This window comes from Phallusia mammillata, chromosome 5, assembly GCF_965637545.1.
Source record: "Phallusia mammillata chromosome 5, kaPhaMamm4.hap1.1, whole genome shotgun sequence".
NCBI classification, from domain to species: Eukaryota; Metazoa; Chordata; class Ascidiacea; order Phlebobranchia; family Ascidiidae; genus Phallusia; species Phallusia mammillata.
The window spans coordinates 8,623,533-8,641,297 of NC_137256.1; the positions used below are offsets into that span (position 1 = coordinate 8,623,533).

General features: G+C 37.3%; 1 protein-coding gene across 3 annotated transcripts; it reads right to left on the bottom strand.

The window, feature by feature from the left end:
* Positions 1-6: 6 nt before the first annotated feature.
* On the bottom strand, positions 7-17,511 carry LOC145228834 (BICD family-like cargo adapter 1). Of its 3 annotated transcripts, none has more exons than XM_080094029.1 (14): positions 17,205-17,511; positions 16,861-17,001; positions 13,796-13,900; positions 12,744-12,854; positions 9,951-10,067; positions 7,648-7,794; positions 6,356-6,470; positions 5,812-5,948; positions 4,932-5,081; positions 3,932-4,165; positions 3,312-3,419; positions 2,393-2,497; positions 1,366-1,510; positions 7-859 (listed from the first exon to the last, which is right to left on the bottom strand). In XM_080094029.1, exons 1-14 carry the CDS (start codon positions 17,457-17,459, stop codon positions 642-644), a joined length of 2,088 nt encoding a protein of 695 aa, XP_079950155.1. In that variant the 5' UTR covers positions 17,460-17,511; the 3' UTR covers positions 7-641. The 3 variants fall into 3 exon arrangements, with proteins under 3 accessions (XP_079950155.1, XP_079950154.1, XP_079950156.1); XM_080094028.1 differs by having other exon boundaries at positions 7-862; XM_080094030.1 differs by lacking the exon at positions 4,932-5,081 and having other exon boundaries at positions 7-862.
* Positions 17,512-17,765: the final 254 nt, after the last annotated feature.

Here is a 17,765-nt window from a genome sequence, read left to right on the forward strand (position 1 = left end):
TCAGCAAACGTTTACCATAAAATTTATTAGCAGATTGCATGTGACAAAGAAAATAAGAGGCACAATTACGATAGGCCATGGCGAAACGGTTAAAACAGATTGCTATAACCTCGGTCGGACACAAATAAATAAAAACAGCTTTCAGAGTTTTTTGTTTTAAAATAAGAACGGTTTTGCTTAATCCACTGCAGCAGAAGAAATTTATCTAATGCAGCTTAAAACAGGCTGATAGCAAAGGCAAGGAAAGGTATGTGTCGTTGCATAAAAATTAACTTAGCAACGTGAATAGCAGCATAGTACAATTCTAAACCACACTACTTAATGCGTAGAACGTGAACGCATAAAGATCATACACTCCGCAGCCTGTGCAAAAATAGGAATCAAAAGGTGGTAATACATATTGTTGTGTCAGCAAACCTACACAAATCGATTAAAGAAGAAAATGATAAAACAGATTTCGGTTAAAAAGAATTGTGGCAAGTTCTCAAAAAAGCAAACTTTAGGGACGATAAAAAATCCATTCGGGACTGCACCTCGGGGGGATTCCCGACTTCATCCATTCACACAAATTCCAATTTTCCACTAAAATCGAAATTCACGTTTGGAACTTAAAAAAATTGAACCAATCGTCCCCGACGTCATCAAATAGGCGCGACGTCATTATCGGTGACGTCAGGCTGCGGTTCGACGGGTGTCTGTTTCCTTCTTAACCAAGAGGCAAATCGACTTGGGGCGGAAGTGTTCGTTTCCGTTTCTGTACTGGAAGTGTTCGACTTTCGGTCGCTTGCCGGTGAAGCTTGCGTGGAATTACTAAGGGTGACGTCACTGGACGATGACGTTGTCGACTTCGCAGATTCGCCTACTAAAGGATAAATCGTTATTGTGGGTATTTTTGAGTTAAGACCCTTTTAACGTTGATGGTTTCCATTTAACGATTTAGGTACCTTGCTTTCAAGTCGTTATTTTCCGATGGGGTTTGTTTTACTCACAATCAAAACGCTTTCTTTTACAAAACAGACGAACGTATTGAACCTTTTTTAAAAAACGTGTCAGGCGTACAAGTTTTTTAAGTAGTACGCCTTCAATTTTCTTCGATGTAAAAGAGAAAGAATAATTGTGAACATCTACGCATATTCTTTTACAACACAAACTATAATCTGGCTTATTACCGGTCTCATTTGCCAAGCTTTGTCATGCGATAAACAATATACCAGATCAATTAAAAACAAATTTCAAAAAAAAAAAATTCTCTAAATTTTTTTTCGGTATTTTGTGCAATTAACCAGTTTTACTCGTATCATGAAAGAAAAAAATGCATCTAATTTTACAGTACTCTTTATCGTCATAGAAACAAAAAAATCTTACCGGAATTATTTCTTGTTCGTCTAAAAGAAAACCAGGATGTTCTCGCGGGTTGAGAAGGTTCGTTAGTTGGATTCTGAACTCTCCTTAACTTTGTGGCGTTGCTCCGATCAGTCAAAGCTTTTTGAATCATCTGCTCCATGTCGTCCTGCATGTACCAAGCATAACGATTAGTCCCATAGGTCAAATACAGAGTTTTAGTTAAATTCAACTAGAGAAGCTATAACATCCTAACCCAGAAAAATTCAGTTGAGTTAGATTAACAATTAAGGGTCATAGGCAGGGTTGCCATCGACTTGAAAACAAAAATAAGGACAACCGAAAAATTAATTTTTATGCGAAATGAAACAAACGTTTTTGAACAAATCTTTGCACTTATACGAGCCATGACATAATATTTGCAATATTTCGGCCAGAAACAATCTGTTCCAGCAACTCGTTGTTCGTAGAAAATAGTAAGTGCATCTTACAACAGGCCGGGTCTAGGTTCACTTCCACTTGTAGCAGGGATTTGACTATGGTAATTGTTGAAAATAAGACAAAATAAGGACTACATTCAAAAATAAGGACATTTCTTAGAAATAAGGACAATGAACTTTTATAAGACATACCCCTTCAAAATAAGGACGGTATGGCAACCTTGGTCATAGGCTTGACACCAATTGGTCACATTTGTGAACCTTTTGTGAACTCTCCATTATATTGTTAACCTTGATCTAGTTCAGTGGTTCTTAACCTTTTTATTACCGTTACCCTAGGAAAAAAACGGATGAATTTCATTTAAACCTTTCAAAAAACTATTATGACCAATTATGACGCCACGGAAAAAATGACGTTAAAAATTGTAAAATTAGAATGTAAAAACCTGCTGAAAAAACTGATATTGTCCACAGGTTTAAGAACCACTGATACAGCGCGCCCATTTTAACACAAAGAAGTTTGTTAAAAGTCTCTGAAAGTAAGTTAATTCACCGAAAAAAGATTTTCAAAAACCATGCTTCTTGGTTTTAGTTATTCAGTAGAATCTCACCTGCCAAGCTTCTAGCTCGGTTTGTTGGTGGAGTTTTTGTTGAATGGCTTCTAGCAGTTGACTGTTAACAGCCATCAGGTCGACCTTTGCCCTCGCTAGGTTGACCTGAACACAAAGTTACATTCAACTGCTCCATCTTTTCTGAGCTCTACATCTCTATAACTTATAGTTCTGTCGGCGTAGTAAATGCAGTGAATCGTACCCTAGCACCCTTCCTAGGATTCTATTGATCACTATTTAAATACACGTAAATACAACCACGATGATATTATAAGAAGGTGATATATTTGAAATTTATATGTACCTAATCCTATTAAATGGGTATAACATATATCATTTTCCTTACTTTCAGGACATACACATACGTTACCTAATTTTAATTGGATCTCTACATTTAACAACGTTATTGTTTCTGCAAGCAGTAAAAAATATAAAACTCATGGGTCATGTACTCTAGTAAGTATAGCCGTTTTTTATTTCACACTTTGCGGTCTATGGGTAAACTGCTGGGTCATCCGGGGTCAACTTTTGGAGGGTCAACTTCGGACAAAGTTTCAAGCACTCTTTTTTGACCAAACTAAACAAACCAGCTTTGCGCAGAAAAAATATGGACCAAAACAATACGCATACCCTTCGAAGTAAAACCCATAATTACTGGAGAGCATGACTAAAGTTGACAATCAAACTGAACTTTTTCATAAGTAGGGTAATGCTTACTTAAACAAAATTTCTAAATAAGTTTATACCTTTTTTATTAGCTGTTGGTAATGGCAGAATACAGTTTGTCAAATGCACTCATGGTGTGTTTTCATTCACATCAACATTAATAAGAAACATTTAGAATTGCATGCAAACAGTTGGGTTTAGTTTTGAAAAGGTCACCCCAATCACTCACACAAGTAAAAAAAACGATTCTTACCTCCAATAGGTTTTTCGAAGCCACTGCGTCATCACGCTCTTGCGTCACAGCTTTATGTTGGTCCTTCAACATCCGCACGATGTCGCTGTCGGGTGTCTCGCATAAAACCTGAAAAATGAATTTGTTAAAAAGGTGTAAGTGGATATTAAATATGTTAAACCAGCGCTATGCAACATTTTTCAACGATATTTACGCAAATGATAAAATTTGGCGGCAGTGCTCAGGAAACAATATATCGTACACAATACGCAACTCAAGTGGATACAACGGGTGTAACTGATGTAGCCCTTCATATTACTGATGATGGCATGAGCATTTGCCGAAACGTTTGAACAATGAAGCATGTCGCTTTGGGCGGTAATTTTTATGACTAAACATATGAACAGATCTGTATGTAGTGTCCCAACGTACACAATATTATCTGTAATAACATTTTAAATACGTTTTTTTATTAGCTCAATGAACGCAGCCACTGAAATTGCTCGTCTTTTGTCACAACTTGTATCGTATAAAATTTATGCAGTCAGTACAATTGTTTAAGTTGCAATTATACCTCGGCACACACAGTATCGTTTCTCGAAACATTAATGTTTTAAACTTTAAAGTACAAGAGCAACTACCTTTAGTCGTACGGCTTCCTGAGCTAACCCGGACAGCTCGTCTAACGCTTTGGCCAAGTTCATAGATCCACCGCTAGTGGGCGACATAGGGCGGTCGTCACGTGGCGTAGGGGAGTTCGTTGATTGGTCGCCGTTCTCCACAGTCATATCGACGTTTTGCTTGTGTACGAAGGAGCGAAGACAAGTGCAGACCGTCTCCACGCGCTGGTAAGCTTCCCACATATCTTGTTTGAGCTGAAGGGAAAGTGGCGTTACTTGTCACGTGAATCACGTGGGTGCAGCGAGGCGGAACACTCGTGCGGTTACCATGCAAACAAGCTGACATCGTGAACATAATGTAGTGCGGGTTAATGCATGCAAAAATCGATGATGACACGACACAACGTACATACTGATGAGTAATGAAAAAAACCATGACATGCAAATTTGTGATCAATGTAGTTTTTTAAGCTTATAATAAGAGGACGTCTTGCATAGACAGCAAAAGTTTTAGCTGACAATGTACATCCAAAAATTCGTTCAATTATTAATGCTTAGCATGTACTGATTTTTTTCCAATTTGGTTTTTGTGTTCAGTTAGTGAAAAATGCAATGCAAGTTCCAGAGATGGGTACAGACTAATTCGGTTAATAGCATCTCTCAAGCTCTCTTATGCAATTAACCGGGTTATGCGATTGACTATCAACGAAGTATCCAATTAACCGGATTCGTTTGAAACAGAGTTTTGAAAATTATGAAGTGTCTGGCCATGTACTCTTCAACCAAAATTATTCAGTTCAAAACTTTATTAGTTTGTAAAAAATGGGTCAGTAAGACTTTAGGTACTAGCAGGTTACTTGGTATGGCAGGGCTCAAATCAACTGTCAGGTATGTACCAGGTATGTCATCAAAAGCATGGCAAGAAAAAAAATCAAAAATGCAAGAATCAAATGCAAAAACCCAAGCAGAGAAATCGTTTTAGTATCAGCAAACTCAATTAAACCGCGCAAAATTTGTCAACCTCAAACAGCTGATGATGGCAATTATTGACACCGTTCATAAGGGCCCGGTAACATCGGAGACTCATTTCTGGTGAAATATCGTCCAGGGAAAACCCCTGTTCCGGAGTGGGAGTGGGGGGAGAGGAGGAGAAATCGTCCGCATTTTTGCTCTGAGGAAGAGAGCCTAATATCACCAGAGGAGGAAAGAGCAAGAAAGAAAAACACCACCGGACTATAGCTACTCCATAATTAAACTAAATCCCATTGCTATACATTACTAAATGCCTTAAAAAAAAGCATCGAGCCAGTAAATGATAAGCTGCAGACAGTGCACACTAGACAATACGGCCGATCTTTAGTCACCGGCTGCACTGATGAGACCTTATAGGCCATACAGTGTGCATTGTCTGACAACTAAAGGCCTTATTTGGTAAAAATGAAAAAGGTTACTCAGTTTCAATGGGTCTTGTTGCTGGGATTTTAAAGCATTTACTAAAGGATTCAGAGTTTATCTTCAACTTGGTTCTATTCTAGCAAAAAATATATCACTTTTTGGTGGTGGTCATTAAATTAACTAAACCAAATTTGATTCCTCACATAGAAATCGTAAAAACCTGGCACACAATTCCTCAATACGATTTAATTTAATACAAATATGTAACACATGTGCATTTGACAACAGCAAATTCTACTCCCCCATAACCACTACATATAAGCATGCATAATACATAGTTATAAGCAATGCAATACAAATTTCACGTCCAATGACAAAACTTTAGCACCTAAACTTGATATTTTTAACCATCAGTGCTTTTAACAATAAGTACGCGTTTGAACATAGGTTTTTCTTTCACATTTCTGTAATAGCTTGAAAAGTGGTGAAAAACAATTTCGACCAACCTTGTTGATTTCGGATTCCGCTTCTTGGCCTCTGCTGACGTCTTTGTTTGGTGACGTCACCGGCGTTCCGAAATCGAAGACTTCGCACTGATCCACGCCAGACTCTTCCAGTTCTGACATTAAGGATGATGAGTTGCCTTGGAAGCGAAAAATAATCGCTTTGTAAATAGATGTTTTTTTTAATGTTTATTATTTTGGAGAATTTTCCCTAAATTCGGGGCTGAAAAAATTAGGTAACATAAACCCAGGGCATCTTTTAATCGCGTTTTAACCAGAAAATGCTTTAGATTCCATGTTTGCACATTTTGTGTTTTTTTAGCATAATGAAAAAAATGTGCAAACATTGTGACCCTAACCAAATTTTTTTAATGTAACAAGTCAAAACCAAAAGTGCACAAGAACAAATTTTTGACAAACTTTCTGTCAAAAACAAAACGCTTTGAACTTAATATTAGCAACAAGCCTGTTCAATCTAGTGGGAAAAAACAAAACGACAAAATCGACGGGGCTTCTCAAGATATTCCGCAATTCACATCCAACCTACCGTGAGAGTTGAAGGACATTTGCAGTGAAATCTCTTCTCTTAACTCGTCTACCCTGATTTGAAGTTGTCTGTTGGAAACATGGGCGTCGTTCAACTCAACAGCGACTCTCTTCAACTATGAAATGACAAGTGTTATGATGTGAAGTGCTGATCGATATTACATGGGATATAACATGTTAGGTTAAGTTGAAACTTGTTACGAGCTGTTTCGCAGTGCAGTGTTATAAGTCGGGCTGGACTTTTCGGGTTCGGGCTTGAGTTTCAGAAAAAGGGCGGCGTAACTTTACACATTTTTTTTATCGCGGTTTTACCACAGTTTTCAACTTTCGGGCCAAAATTTAGGTTAAATTAAAAAAAAACGGTTTTGGTTGGCTTCGGACACAAATTTTAGGACCGTTTACAATTGCAGGCGCGCGTGGTTGCCGCAATGAATAACAAGGCTTTGGACTGGCTATAATGATTTAAAAGCACGTGACCGCTACACAACTCTGTCGCGGAGTCTCCAAACAAGCCGTCGAAAACTAACGTTGTGGTTTTACGATGCAGCCAAACAGGTAACTTTTGTGATGATTTTAAGCCAGTTTTTCACAAATACATAAAAAAGTAAACATAAAGAATATTTATTTAACAGAATAATTTCTGCATTTTTTTACGTTTTAACGATTAAACCTCCTGCAACTACCGAAACGAGAGGTTTGCAACCCATTGGCATATTATGCATTGTTTTCGATAGCAGCCGATATATATCAACACGAAGAGTGACCACATTTCCACATATTCCAGTTTAACAACGCATTTGAGAGCCAAAGTCACTCTTGTATGCATTTGTTTGTTTGTTTCATTTTTATCCTCGGTGGGCGGCCAACGCCTTAATGCGTTATGCTCAATGAGTCCGCCGTCGAGCTGCCTGTTTTATTGCAAGTCCGTTGAGCATTTTTTATTTGATTTTTTCGACCTGGGATTCAATTTAGTTCAACCCATCGGGAACCACTGGGTTGGTATGGAGCAATGCCGCTTAAGTTTCTTGCTCAGGAAAACACAAGCAACCGAGATAGGGTTAGAACCCCTGACCTTGTAATCACAAGGCGGTTACGCTAACCACTCGGTCAATTTCCGTGCGGCAAAACTCACAACACAAACATTTTGCCCCGTGGTGGGATTCGAACCCTCGAATGCAAAGGCATTTAACGCCCCAAAAGTCGAAATTGCGAACATATTGCCCAGACAAGGTTCAATGATAATGTAAAAGCGGACGTAAAGAAAAATTTGCAAAATACGCGATTATGTCTTACCTCTCTTTCTCGGTCGTGGAGCTGTCGTTCAAGGTGGTGGATCCTTTCAGAAGCCGAGGCTAACTCTTCACGCATTTGTAAAGTTTCATCTTTCATCACGTCGTAGTGGCTTTCCAATTCCACTCTGGATTCTGTCCCTTGCGCAATCTGATCACAAACATGTAACAGCTTATAGTAAAATCCCCATTGAACAACACAACTACAGCATATAGAGTAAACCTCGGTTAAACCAGATTCGGTTAATCCGAATATTCAACCAATTCAGGCAAAACTTGAGGTACAAATGATTTGTAATGTGGTAAGACTTATGACATCGGTTAAGCCGGATCTTCAACTAATCCGTAAAATTGTTTGGTCCGGATTAACAGAGGTTTGCTGTAGTTTAATGCTGAAATGGCAGATAAATATCTACAGGGGACATATATAAGATATGCTGCTAGGTACTTGCATTGTAGGTGGGTAATCTATGTTTTTATGTTAGTTGCTGGAAGCTATTGTAAACCTATTCTGGAAATGGACTTTGGTTTGGAAACACCAAGGTGTGTAAACAAAGTACATGTAAATGTCGTGTTGTGTACAAGGAATTTACATCACATAGTTTTTTATGGAATGAAATTTTGCTTGATTCCACAGATATGCGTTGAAACGAATATACGTAAAAGTTAAAACGATAGGATGGCGTTTTATGGTCGTTAAATTTATAACTCACAAATTTATTACTTTAGTGGATAGTTTAACTGTAACTACATTAAACCTCGATCAAAACGGACTCGGTTGAACCAGATCTTCGCCTAATACGTACAAATGTTTTGGTCCAAACGGGTCCGGATTACTCGAATTTTACAGTACTTAAAAATGTCCAGGACCTTCAAACATTATCTAGCACAAGACTTAAGTTACAAATGCAAAGAAATAGCAACAAAATAGTAAAAACGGTTTTGTCTAGCTGCTAAGCGGTCAGTATCTTATCAAAAGTTCTATAAAAGCCACGAATCACGTCAAAATATGTACCACATCGTCTAACACATATACAGCTTACTATACATAAACTATTGTGAACAGTACAGATATGACTACATCGTACATTAAAAGCGCTACAATCGCAGTACAATATTTACACAACACAAATATTGTACACCCAACGAAAGTTGCGACCACACATGTTTGTTTTCTAAAGCTCACCTTCGCTTCGTACTATCAATCGAAGGCATGCAAATAAAGCACGAATTCGTTACTGTACTGGCTTTAATAACATATTTGAATTGTACTTTTAAGTTTAAGTAAGCTACAGACAGTGCACACTGTTTCGACCAACAAGGTCTGGTTAAGCATGGCTTACTCCCAACAAACAGAACTATATGGTCTCATCAGTGAAGCTGGTGACAGGTATAGGCCGTATTGGCTAGTGCAGTGGTTCCCAATCTTTTTTTAACGCGACCCAAATACTTACCAAAATTTAGTTTTGTGGTTTCCCGCGACCCATGGACATGCTATTTTAGTTGTATTTTTGTCTGTAAGTTAGGAAAGCTTTTTGAAAATTACTACGCCAGTTTAGCAAATCAATAACCTCAAAACGAACAAACGCAGTTGTTTTTTACGACCAAACATTTCCATTTATTCCGAACTTGGAGCTGAATTGAGGTATTATCAGCCAGACAACGCTCTACTGTGAGCTAACACAACACTTTATGACGTCACAAACAGTTTTAACCATTATCACGACAAGTTGTGATGAAGTTATTATTGGGCAACAATTTAAAGCCCTGGGTAATATAAAAGTAACGCTACGAGGCGTCAAAAAGTAGATGCTTATCACTAAAACAAGCGACCCAACAGAATGTTCAGGCGACCCAACAGAATGTTCAGGCGACCCAACTTTGGGTCGCGACCCATAGGTTGGGAACCACTGGGCTAGTGCATAGGCGTCTAACTCCAGTTTGTTGGGAGTAACAGGCTGAAAAATCATGCCTTACCAAAGACCACATAGGTCAAACCAGTGTGCACCGCCTGCAGCGTACTTATCATTTATTGGCTCAATGCTTTAATTTAGGCTTAAAAAATGAGCGTTTAATATGACAATTCGCTACCTTTTTTACACAATGTTTCAAAAGCTTTATTTTAACCAAAAACAGCTCAAAGCCTGTTTAATAGCTAGCATTATAAAGGGTGCTAACTGCTAATAATAATCTGAAAATGGTTGAATCCAATTAAAAGTGCTTTCATTTTTTTGGTTTAGAAGTACACAATATAATATAAAGCCCAAAAAACAGTAACAAAAATTTGTAATCAATTTTTAGGCTCACCTCCTCTTTAAGATTCTCGAGCTGAAGAATTTTTACGTTTGTTGAGTTTGTCCTTTCTAGAAACTCTTTCCTTAATTGTTGAACTTGGGCGGAAAGTTGAAGTTCAGCATCTGATGCCTGCACATAGAATATCAACTTTGAGACTAAAGATTTAAGTCCAATCACATATTTTTAAACCTTGAATCATTACTTTGCTAAGTATTGAAAACATATACTGACATATTTCAACTTTGGAATGTAGAAATTCAGAAATACAGTATTACACAAATTGAGTTATGTATAAAATGTAAGAATTTAGAAGTAAATCGTCTTTCTTGTCTTTCTAACATTGATTTGGTCATTACAATTGTAATTGGTAATCCTAATGTCTGGCTTATTGGTAAATCGTAATGTCCGAACAGTCCAACAACCAATATATTCCAGGTTTGAAAACTTTTTACTGCAGTTCAAGTCAGCATACAAACACAACTTAACTACCTGACAATGATGGTATCAAGGGGACCACTTTTACACCAGTTAAACTTCACACACTGTATTTAATTCCAAATTACAACCCAGCCAATCTACTATCCACAGTTAAAAGCAACAACAGTCTTTACAACCAGCACAGCCTCAACATGCTGCTAGTCAGTTCCTAGATAAGTAAGCACGTTTACTGAGGTAACGTTTTATCTGTGTGTAATATAACTCGGTCTAATCAAATACACCGTCTATCACGTTACAAAATGTAACTGTATCGAAGAGGTCGATTGTATCGCTTATTTACTTTGCTCTAGTCGGCTGCCTTGTGTTGTTCTATGACGCAACAGTGTTGTATGTGACGTCACATACGTCACCCAACGAGCGTTTCCTGCTGGACGAATTACAATAGGGCAGTGATTTTTAGTCGATTAAATTAAGCGTATAGAACGATTTCGAGTGATAAATTAAAAAAGAGAACTGTATTATAACTTCCTTTTACAGATAAGATAAAAATTAAGTTCGTTTCACTTGCTACATTTTTGTTAAGTTAGCTATTTATGGCTTTGGTTTCACATAGAACACCATCAATGGCTATGTTGACTTTAGATAACGTTTTCATCGACTATTTCTTTACAAAATGTTTTTCTATCCTTCACCTACTAAATCTTATACCGGTCCACTTCTGACACCTTAGGCCTTGCTTGCCAAAACCCAGCCATTATTTGTACAAGATGTTACATTGTGTGTGAACAATGAACGCAAAATAACATGTCCATGCTAGAATCAGCGGCAGTGCAAAGTCACCGACAGATCTGATTAAAACAGCAAGCCCATCGCGTAGCCTACTTCTCAGCCATTCACTTGCACAGCTTGGGGTAGTAGTTAGGAAGTTGTTAAAAATTTGATGGTCATTTCAGTCTGTACAATTTGGGACACACTTTTAACTGATAAAAACTGATTACTGCTAAACAACACAAACTGATTACCGTACAGATTTTCAGTTAATCTATAACCGCAAGGCATTAAAAAAACTACCGATTTTTAGTTTGTTTCTATTTAAGAGCATGTTTAATGCGAGTTCCGCGCAATAAACCATCATAACAAGGCAAAGAAATCGTAGATGAAGTGAAAAAGCCTTCCATTGCTTTTACTTCACAACCGGATGTACTAAGCTTTCTTATCAACAAACTAACAAACAGTAAACTAACGTGGTACTAAAGCCCACTACAAGAGATTCATGTCTGAGGACACATATACTTTTATCTGAAATATGGTAACAATATACAACGACATAACTTTGCTATTTTTGCAGTAAAGGTCTGCTTACCATTTTATCTGCATAAGATACCGTATCAAACGAACCATTGGAGCAACAAACTAACAATCTGAAGAAATAAGCCAGATTACTTTTTGCAATTACCAGTACATCAACAAAAATATACAAATGCGGAACTGACAATTCGCACTGATTTGCTATCACGCATTAATTACGTCAACTAAAGAGTCTGCAACTAGCTGGACAATTTTGTCGGAAATCGTGCTTGCAATTTCGGCAACACGCCAGTTGCCATAACAACATGCAAATCGACTTAGCATTTTAAAAATACTGGCGGGAGATAATATAAAATAAGGAAAATACTTCTGCCTGTATATACATGCATTGTAGCATAAATACGCCAAAATGAGCATTGGTTGTTTAGTTACAGCTTGAAGACCACTTGAAATGAATAAAGAAGACTTTCTACACCTTTGCAAGCTCAAGATAGCGTTACAATAACATTCAACTATTGTTAATTACGGCTGGCAATTTTGTTAGGCGTTCAAGTACATCACTATACAGCAACAGCTGAAGCAGCAAGAGAAGAAACGTGTTGGTAGATAACTCTCGTGGGATCAGACATTACACAACTCAACCAACCTTACACATAATGTGGTATTTGGTGCAGACGTGCTCTGTGGGGTGACAACAGTTTGGTGATACTCTCTTAACACCAAACTAACACAAAACTTAACAAGTGAAGTCAGGCGAGATATTAAAAACCGGCGAGCTAGTAACTAAACTGAAACAAAAAAAACAACTTGACAAAATAAACTACCTACATGTGAATGTACCGAATCAAACAGCAATTGCCAGGCAGATAAATGAGTACCTATGACGCCATTGTAAAGATTTGACGTCTAGACTAGAGGAAAATCGTAGTACTACTTTTCGAGACACTTTGAAGTTACAAAACACGCATAAAATGGTTTTTCATTGAGGTATAGTTTAACGTTAAACTTTTCGATTGTGAATCATGACTGATGTTTGTGATGCGATCATAGAAATCTTACCAGTTGCAGTTGAGTGAGTAATTTCTGGTTTTGTTCGGTTAACTCCTCGATAGCGCGCGTTTTTTCGCGTTCAGTGGCGGCCAGCATCGCTTTTCTTTCCTCCAGTTCCTCCTGCGGAAAAAAGTCGCTCAAATACAAAGCAAAGAATGTCCACACGAAGCATCTCAACAAGTGTTGCTCAACAGAAATATATGTTAAAGGTTATTATGATAAATTACGATTTAAGGTAGAGCTACTAACACCATAACTCACGCCAGCCTAACATTTAGCTAAATTTTGATAGGTGGCGCAAAGAGCTTAATTATTTATTTTGCAGCTCAAGAGCGGTAGGGTTGGAAAGTAAGGTTTTGAAAATTTTACATTAGAAAATAAGTTTTAAAGTAGGTTTTCTTGATTTAAGTCAGGGGTGTGCAACCTTTTTCGTCGGTGGGCCATATAACCAACTTCGGACATCAAGCGAGGGCCACACAGTGTTTTTCATGTACCCTATTTACACGTTTTTTTACGCTACTGTTGGTGCGGCTTGCATTATAATATCATGTCGATATTATTTCCACACCCCTGCGTTTTGTTTTGTTTTGCGTTTAAAATCAACTTGAAAATGTTAGGTGCGAGTTAGTTTCGTCGCAACACTTTGACAACAAAGTAATTGTTTACCAGACAATCCACCACCACCTAGTGCGCGTAGAAGACCATGGGTCTGGGTGAATTAAGTGTTACGTATAGCAACTTAGGAGATTTATTGAAAACTAGCGGGGATTTTTGGCTAAAATGTGCATTTTTACTTGCTCTGAATCAGAGTGTTGTTGAGGGCCACACTAAACGGCTTGGCGGGCCGGATTGTGGCCCGCGGGCCGTGGGTTGCACACCCCTGATTTAAATGTTAATACCTCACCTCAACCTTAATAGCCCTAACCGTAAGCATTTTAGCGTTTTAAATAGGTGTTCATGCTCTGCGCCAAATATCAAAATTAAGCTAAATGTGCTGCTGACGTGAGGTATGGTGTCAGTAGATTTTCCAAAATTTACGGTTTGTAACAAAGTAAACTTACCTGTGTCCGCATGATGTCACCATTGAGCTGCACAGCACTTGCTTCGCATTCGCTCGATTTATACTCCAGCCTCTGACGAAGATCGAATTTTTCTTGTTCCAAAGCCTGAAAAATAAATTCAAAATCAGTTGTAAGAACAATTTGTGCCAAAAGTCAATTTTTTTTTAAAAATAAGTAATTTAAATGAAACCATAACTGCCAGATAACTTGTGTACATAGTGGCCTGAGCTCAGTTGACAACCTGTATATTGATGATGGCAACAGCGATGTTGAAACGTCTGCTCTAAGATGTATTTTATGTGTACAATTTTTCTGGCAATTATATTTTCAATTACTTTTCAAGTCCTATAGTGTTCCAAGTACGAAAGTATTTAGTGCGGAATCCGAAGTTTTGCACAAAGCAAAAAATAAACATAAGAAACAGTTTTATAACAACCATAACGTAGTAAAAGTATGAATTTTGACGCTCAAAATATTTGCATCATAATTTATTCCAACCGCTATAGTTTTGTTTATATTTGGCAAATTCCAAAAAACTTAATAATGGCTGCCAAGTAGGAAACATGAGGACATTTAATATAAATCAAAGCAATGTCGTGATAATATATAATCCAGTAAACACAACAATTCCGTCCTGAGTTAGTCGGCTTTCGTGTGTTGTCTGAATGCCTGCGAGATACATCCGTATTACATCAGCGATACGGAGACGCCCATGGGTCGATCAGGAAAGCCACGTGCGTATTTAGAAGGGCTCACGGCAGGTACTTAATACCACTTATGGATGTAAATCGCCCGATTCGAGTGCTAAGTGTGTTCGGGTGCTGTACAGTATAACCATATGCGCTGCTGGATATACATTCATTACATGTGAATGTGAATGTTACTTCTTTTGTGATATTAAGTGGGCTATATTGCTGGTTCCTGTATTACAGGGGTCTCTAAACTAAGGCCTTTACTACATACTAACTGGAATTTTGTTTTTAATAATATAATCCTGAATCGAAAATACTGGTTAGAAAGGAACTGAACAGGCCTTTTACTGCATTCAAATTCGGAACAGTCTAATAGTTACGGTTTAAATCAAGGCGTGTTAATAAATTGGTGTATTCAAACCTCTATTTCACTTTGCGATTGAGTTTTATTGGGTTATTCAGTTTCAAAACCGCTAATAATTTGCCCAACCCATTACGTTTTAATATGCAACCATAGAATATTGACTTGTATTGGTCATGCATTTTAGGTTACAACAAAAATTTTTAACCACAAAATAGGATTACACCTATTTCTTCGCTGTAGGTAACCGTTTGTTTTCAAATATTTGATCAAATTTACAAGTATTACCAAGGAAATTGAAAAGCAGTGTAAAAGGTATAACTAGCTATAAAGATTGTAAAAACATGCTTACTTTTGAATTGAAGCAAGCTGACACAATTTCTTCTGAAGTCAAAATTAATTTTCATGCGCTATTGCGTGCATTGATAGCAGTACTTCATCCTTATATCACAGACGACGCGAATTGCAAAACAAACAAACAAACGCTTCAATTATTCTAAAATCTAACCAAACGTGCACCTTCTTAGAACTATTCCCTTTTAAGTCGATAAAAGCCTTGTTAAATTGATTCTATGCTTATTTGTGCCCAAGTGGCGTGAAAAAAACGCTTAGAACGATTATGGGCCTACCATCTGGATTTCGTAGCAATCGATTACTGTGTTAGTATGTGGACATTCACATTGGGACAGGCTATCAACTGAAACAGGCTATAAAACAGAAAAATCTGCACGCAATATTTATGTACCTATAACGTTTAAAATGCGAATTTCCCAACGCAAATGTTGAACGTATAAAACATAAAACGGCCAGTCAAATTTCCTTTGAAACTTTTTTGGGCTACAATGTTTTACAAACTACCAGTTAAAACAGCGGCATTATATCCAAATTGACTATTTTACACGTGACCTAGCCAGTGATTGGTGAGGTCGCCAGGTAAATTACCAACAAATTGGGGCGTTACCAACTTATCACAAGGATTACGTTGATTCACGCTATTACGCTAATCAACTGTTACGCAACACTCATTGGAAAACCTTATTACGACGTTATTGTATCGTGGTTAACAATAATTACCTCTTATAAACAAAATTTGATGTCATTCTGCCACTGTACGACACAAATGTGATCCTGCATCCTCAATCATGGCAACGTTTTGTAAACATGAATTACTAGGCCTTGTTAAGATGTAATTTAGGGTTGTGTTTTCCGATTAAACCATAGCGTTCGTGATACACGCAAGGCCGCAGAGTTTAATTGCGCAAAATTGCGGTAAAGGACATATGTAATAACGTCGCAGCCTTTAGGCATAACAAAACACCACCTGTAACGTTACAACACGCTTACATCAGGAAAACACATTAAATCTTTGTGGCTGCGTTTTAAAGGGCCATAGTAGTGACTGTTAATGCTCATAGTGGTGATTCTATGCACTCAATTTTATGTGCTATTTCCTTTGGACACAATGCTAGCCCCCAAGGCATTCCGTCATAAACGTAACAATCGAATTGACAGTTTTATTTCAGTGCAAGGGCAAGGTCGCAACTGTTTGCCTCATTTTTATGACAAAGCATGTGTATTTAACTCTGAAACGTCAGCCCCTAAATCTTACTGTTATTTTGTTAATTTTAAGTGTTTCAGTTTGAAAAAAACTAATAAAAATTTAAATCACAAAGAAAACTATCTAACTATCCATTTTAAAGCCCACACTAATACAAACAAATACCATATTGCCAAATGGTAAAAAAACAAGTCATTTTTGCACATTTTAGCTTTAGAAGGGTTATATATGCACACATTTAAAGTATTTGTCCCCATGTACAAATTTCACATGTGGACACAAAGGATATAAATAATGAATGTACCAGTTGACTAAGACACCTAGAACATCAATAATTTACTACCGAAAAGGGTATTTTTTGTGAAAACAAAAGCAGTTTGGGAGACAACCTTGTCTTTACCTATAACCAACAAATGATCAGAATATGCCTTGTACTGAAAATTTTTGTACAAACCTCAAGGTGTTCATGGTATTCCTGCTGTAGTCTCTCATTCTCCCGTGACAGTTCTTCATTTTTTTCTAGCAAGGACTTGCCAAGTTCTGCAGCAAGAATCAAATCCCTTTCCTTATGTTCCAACTGAGTGTATACATCAGCCTTCAAAAGCAACAAATGTTGATAAACAACTTTTAGGCATTTTAAAAACACATGGATTGATAAAGGACATGGAAGTTAATCATTAAAAGTCAGGTTGATATTAAACATTGAAACTAAGGTCAAATTTTACATGTAACCAATATGGTACATAATGTAGTAAATGGTGTTTCACAAAAACATACTTTAAAGTTATTTTTCATTACCTCTGTCAGTTCCATTTGAGATTCTGGCATTGAATCAGCCTCCAAGTCACTTTGCTCATCCCCAGTTGATGAGTATTGTCGAGATCTCATCGCTGCAGCATGTGAACCATTCACTGAGGAATAGCTATCTCCGAGGTAAGGAAATAAACTGTCTTCCATAGAAGAAGTTTGTAGAATAGTGGCACATTCGGTTTCCATTTTGATATTTTCCGAATTGGCTTTCACTGCTTTGAGTTTGCCAATCAGTTGTCTCATATCAAATTAAAAGTGGTGGTATGAAACTATGCCTTTGGAAACAAAATGATTTATAAAATGACAATTTGAACATTACCTGATTAAGTTAACTAAGGTATACCACTTTAAACAGTCTTTTTGACATAGTCACAATGGTAAAAAAATTAACATACAATTTAATGCTTGCAGAAGGTGCCACTGCCACCCTTAGAAACTAAACTCCAATCACCAAATTTCAACATTACACAACATGTACTACAAACAAACTAGAACGTTTTTAAATCTTCCTTGCCTAGTAGTCACACGGCACATGATGGTTTATTCCAT

What these genes read in the sequence shown, in the direction of transcription:
- LOC145228834 (XM_080094028.1), bottom strand. Translation starts at nt 17,459, where the DNA reads ATGAGACAACTGATTGGCAAACTCAAAGCAGTGAAAGCCAATTCGGAA. An exon ending in AATACCATGAACACCTTGAG is followed by an intron (nt 13,901 to 16,860) that starts GTTTGTACAAAA and finishes TTTATTTTTCAG; the next exon opens with GCTTTGGAACAAGAAAAATT. An exon ending in TCGAGAATCTTAAAGAGGAG is followed by an intron (nt 7,795 to 9,950) that starts GTGAGCCTAAAA and finishes GTTTGTGATCAG; the next exon opens with ATTGCGCAAGGGACAGAATC.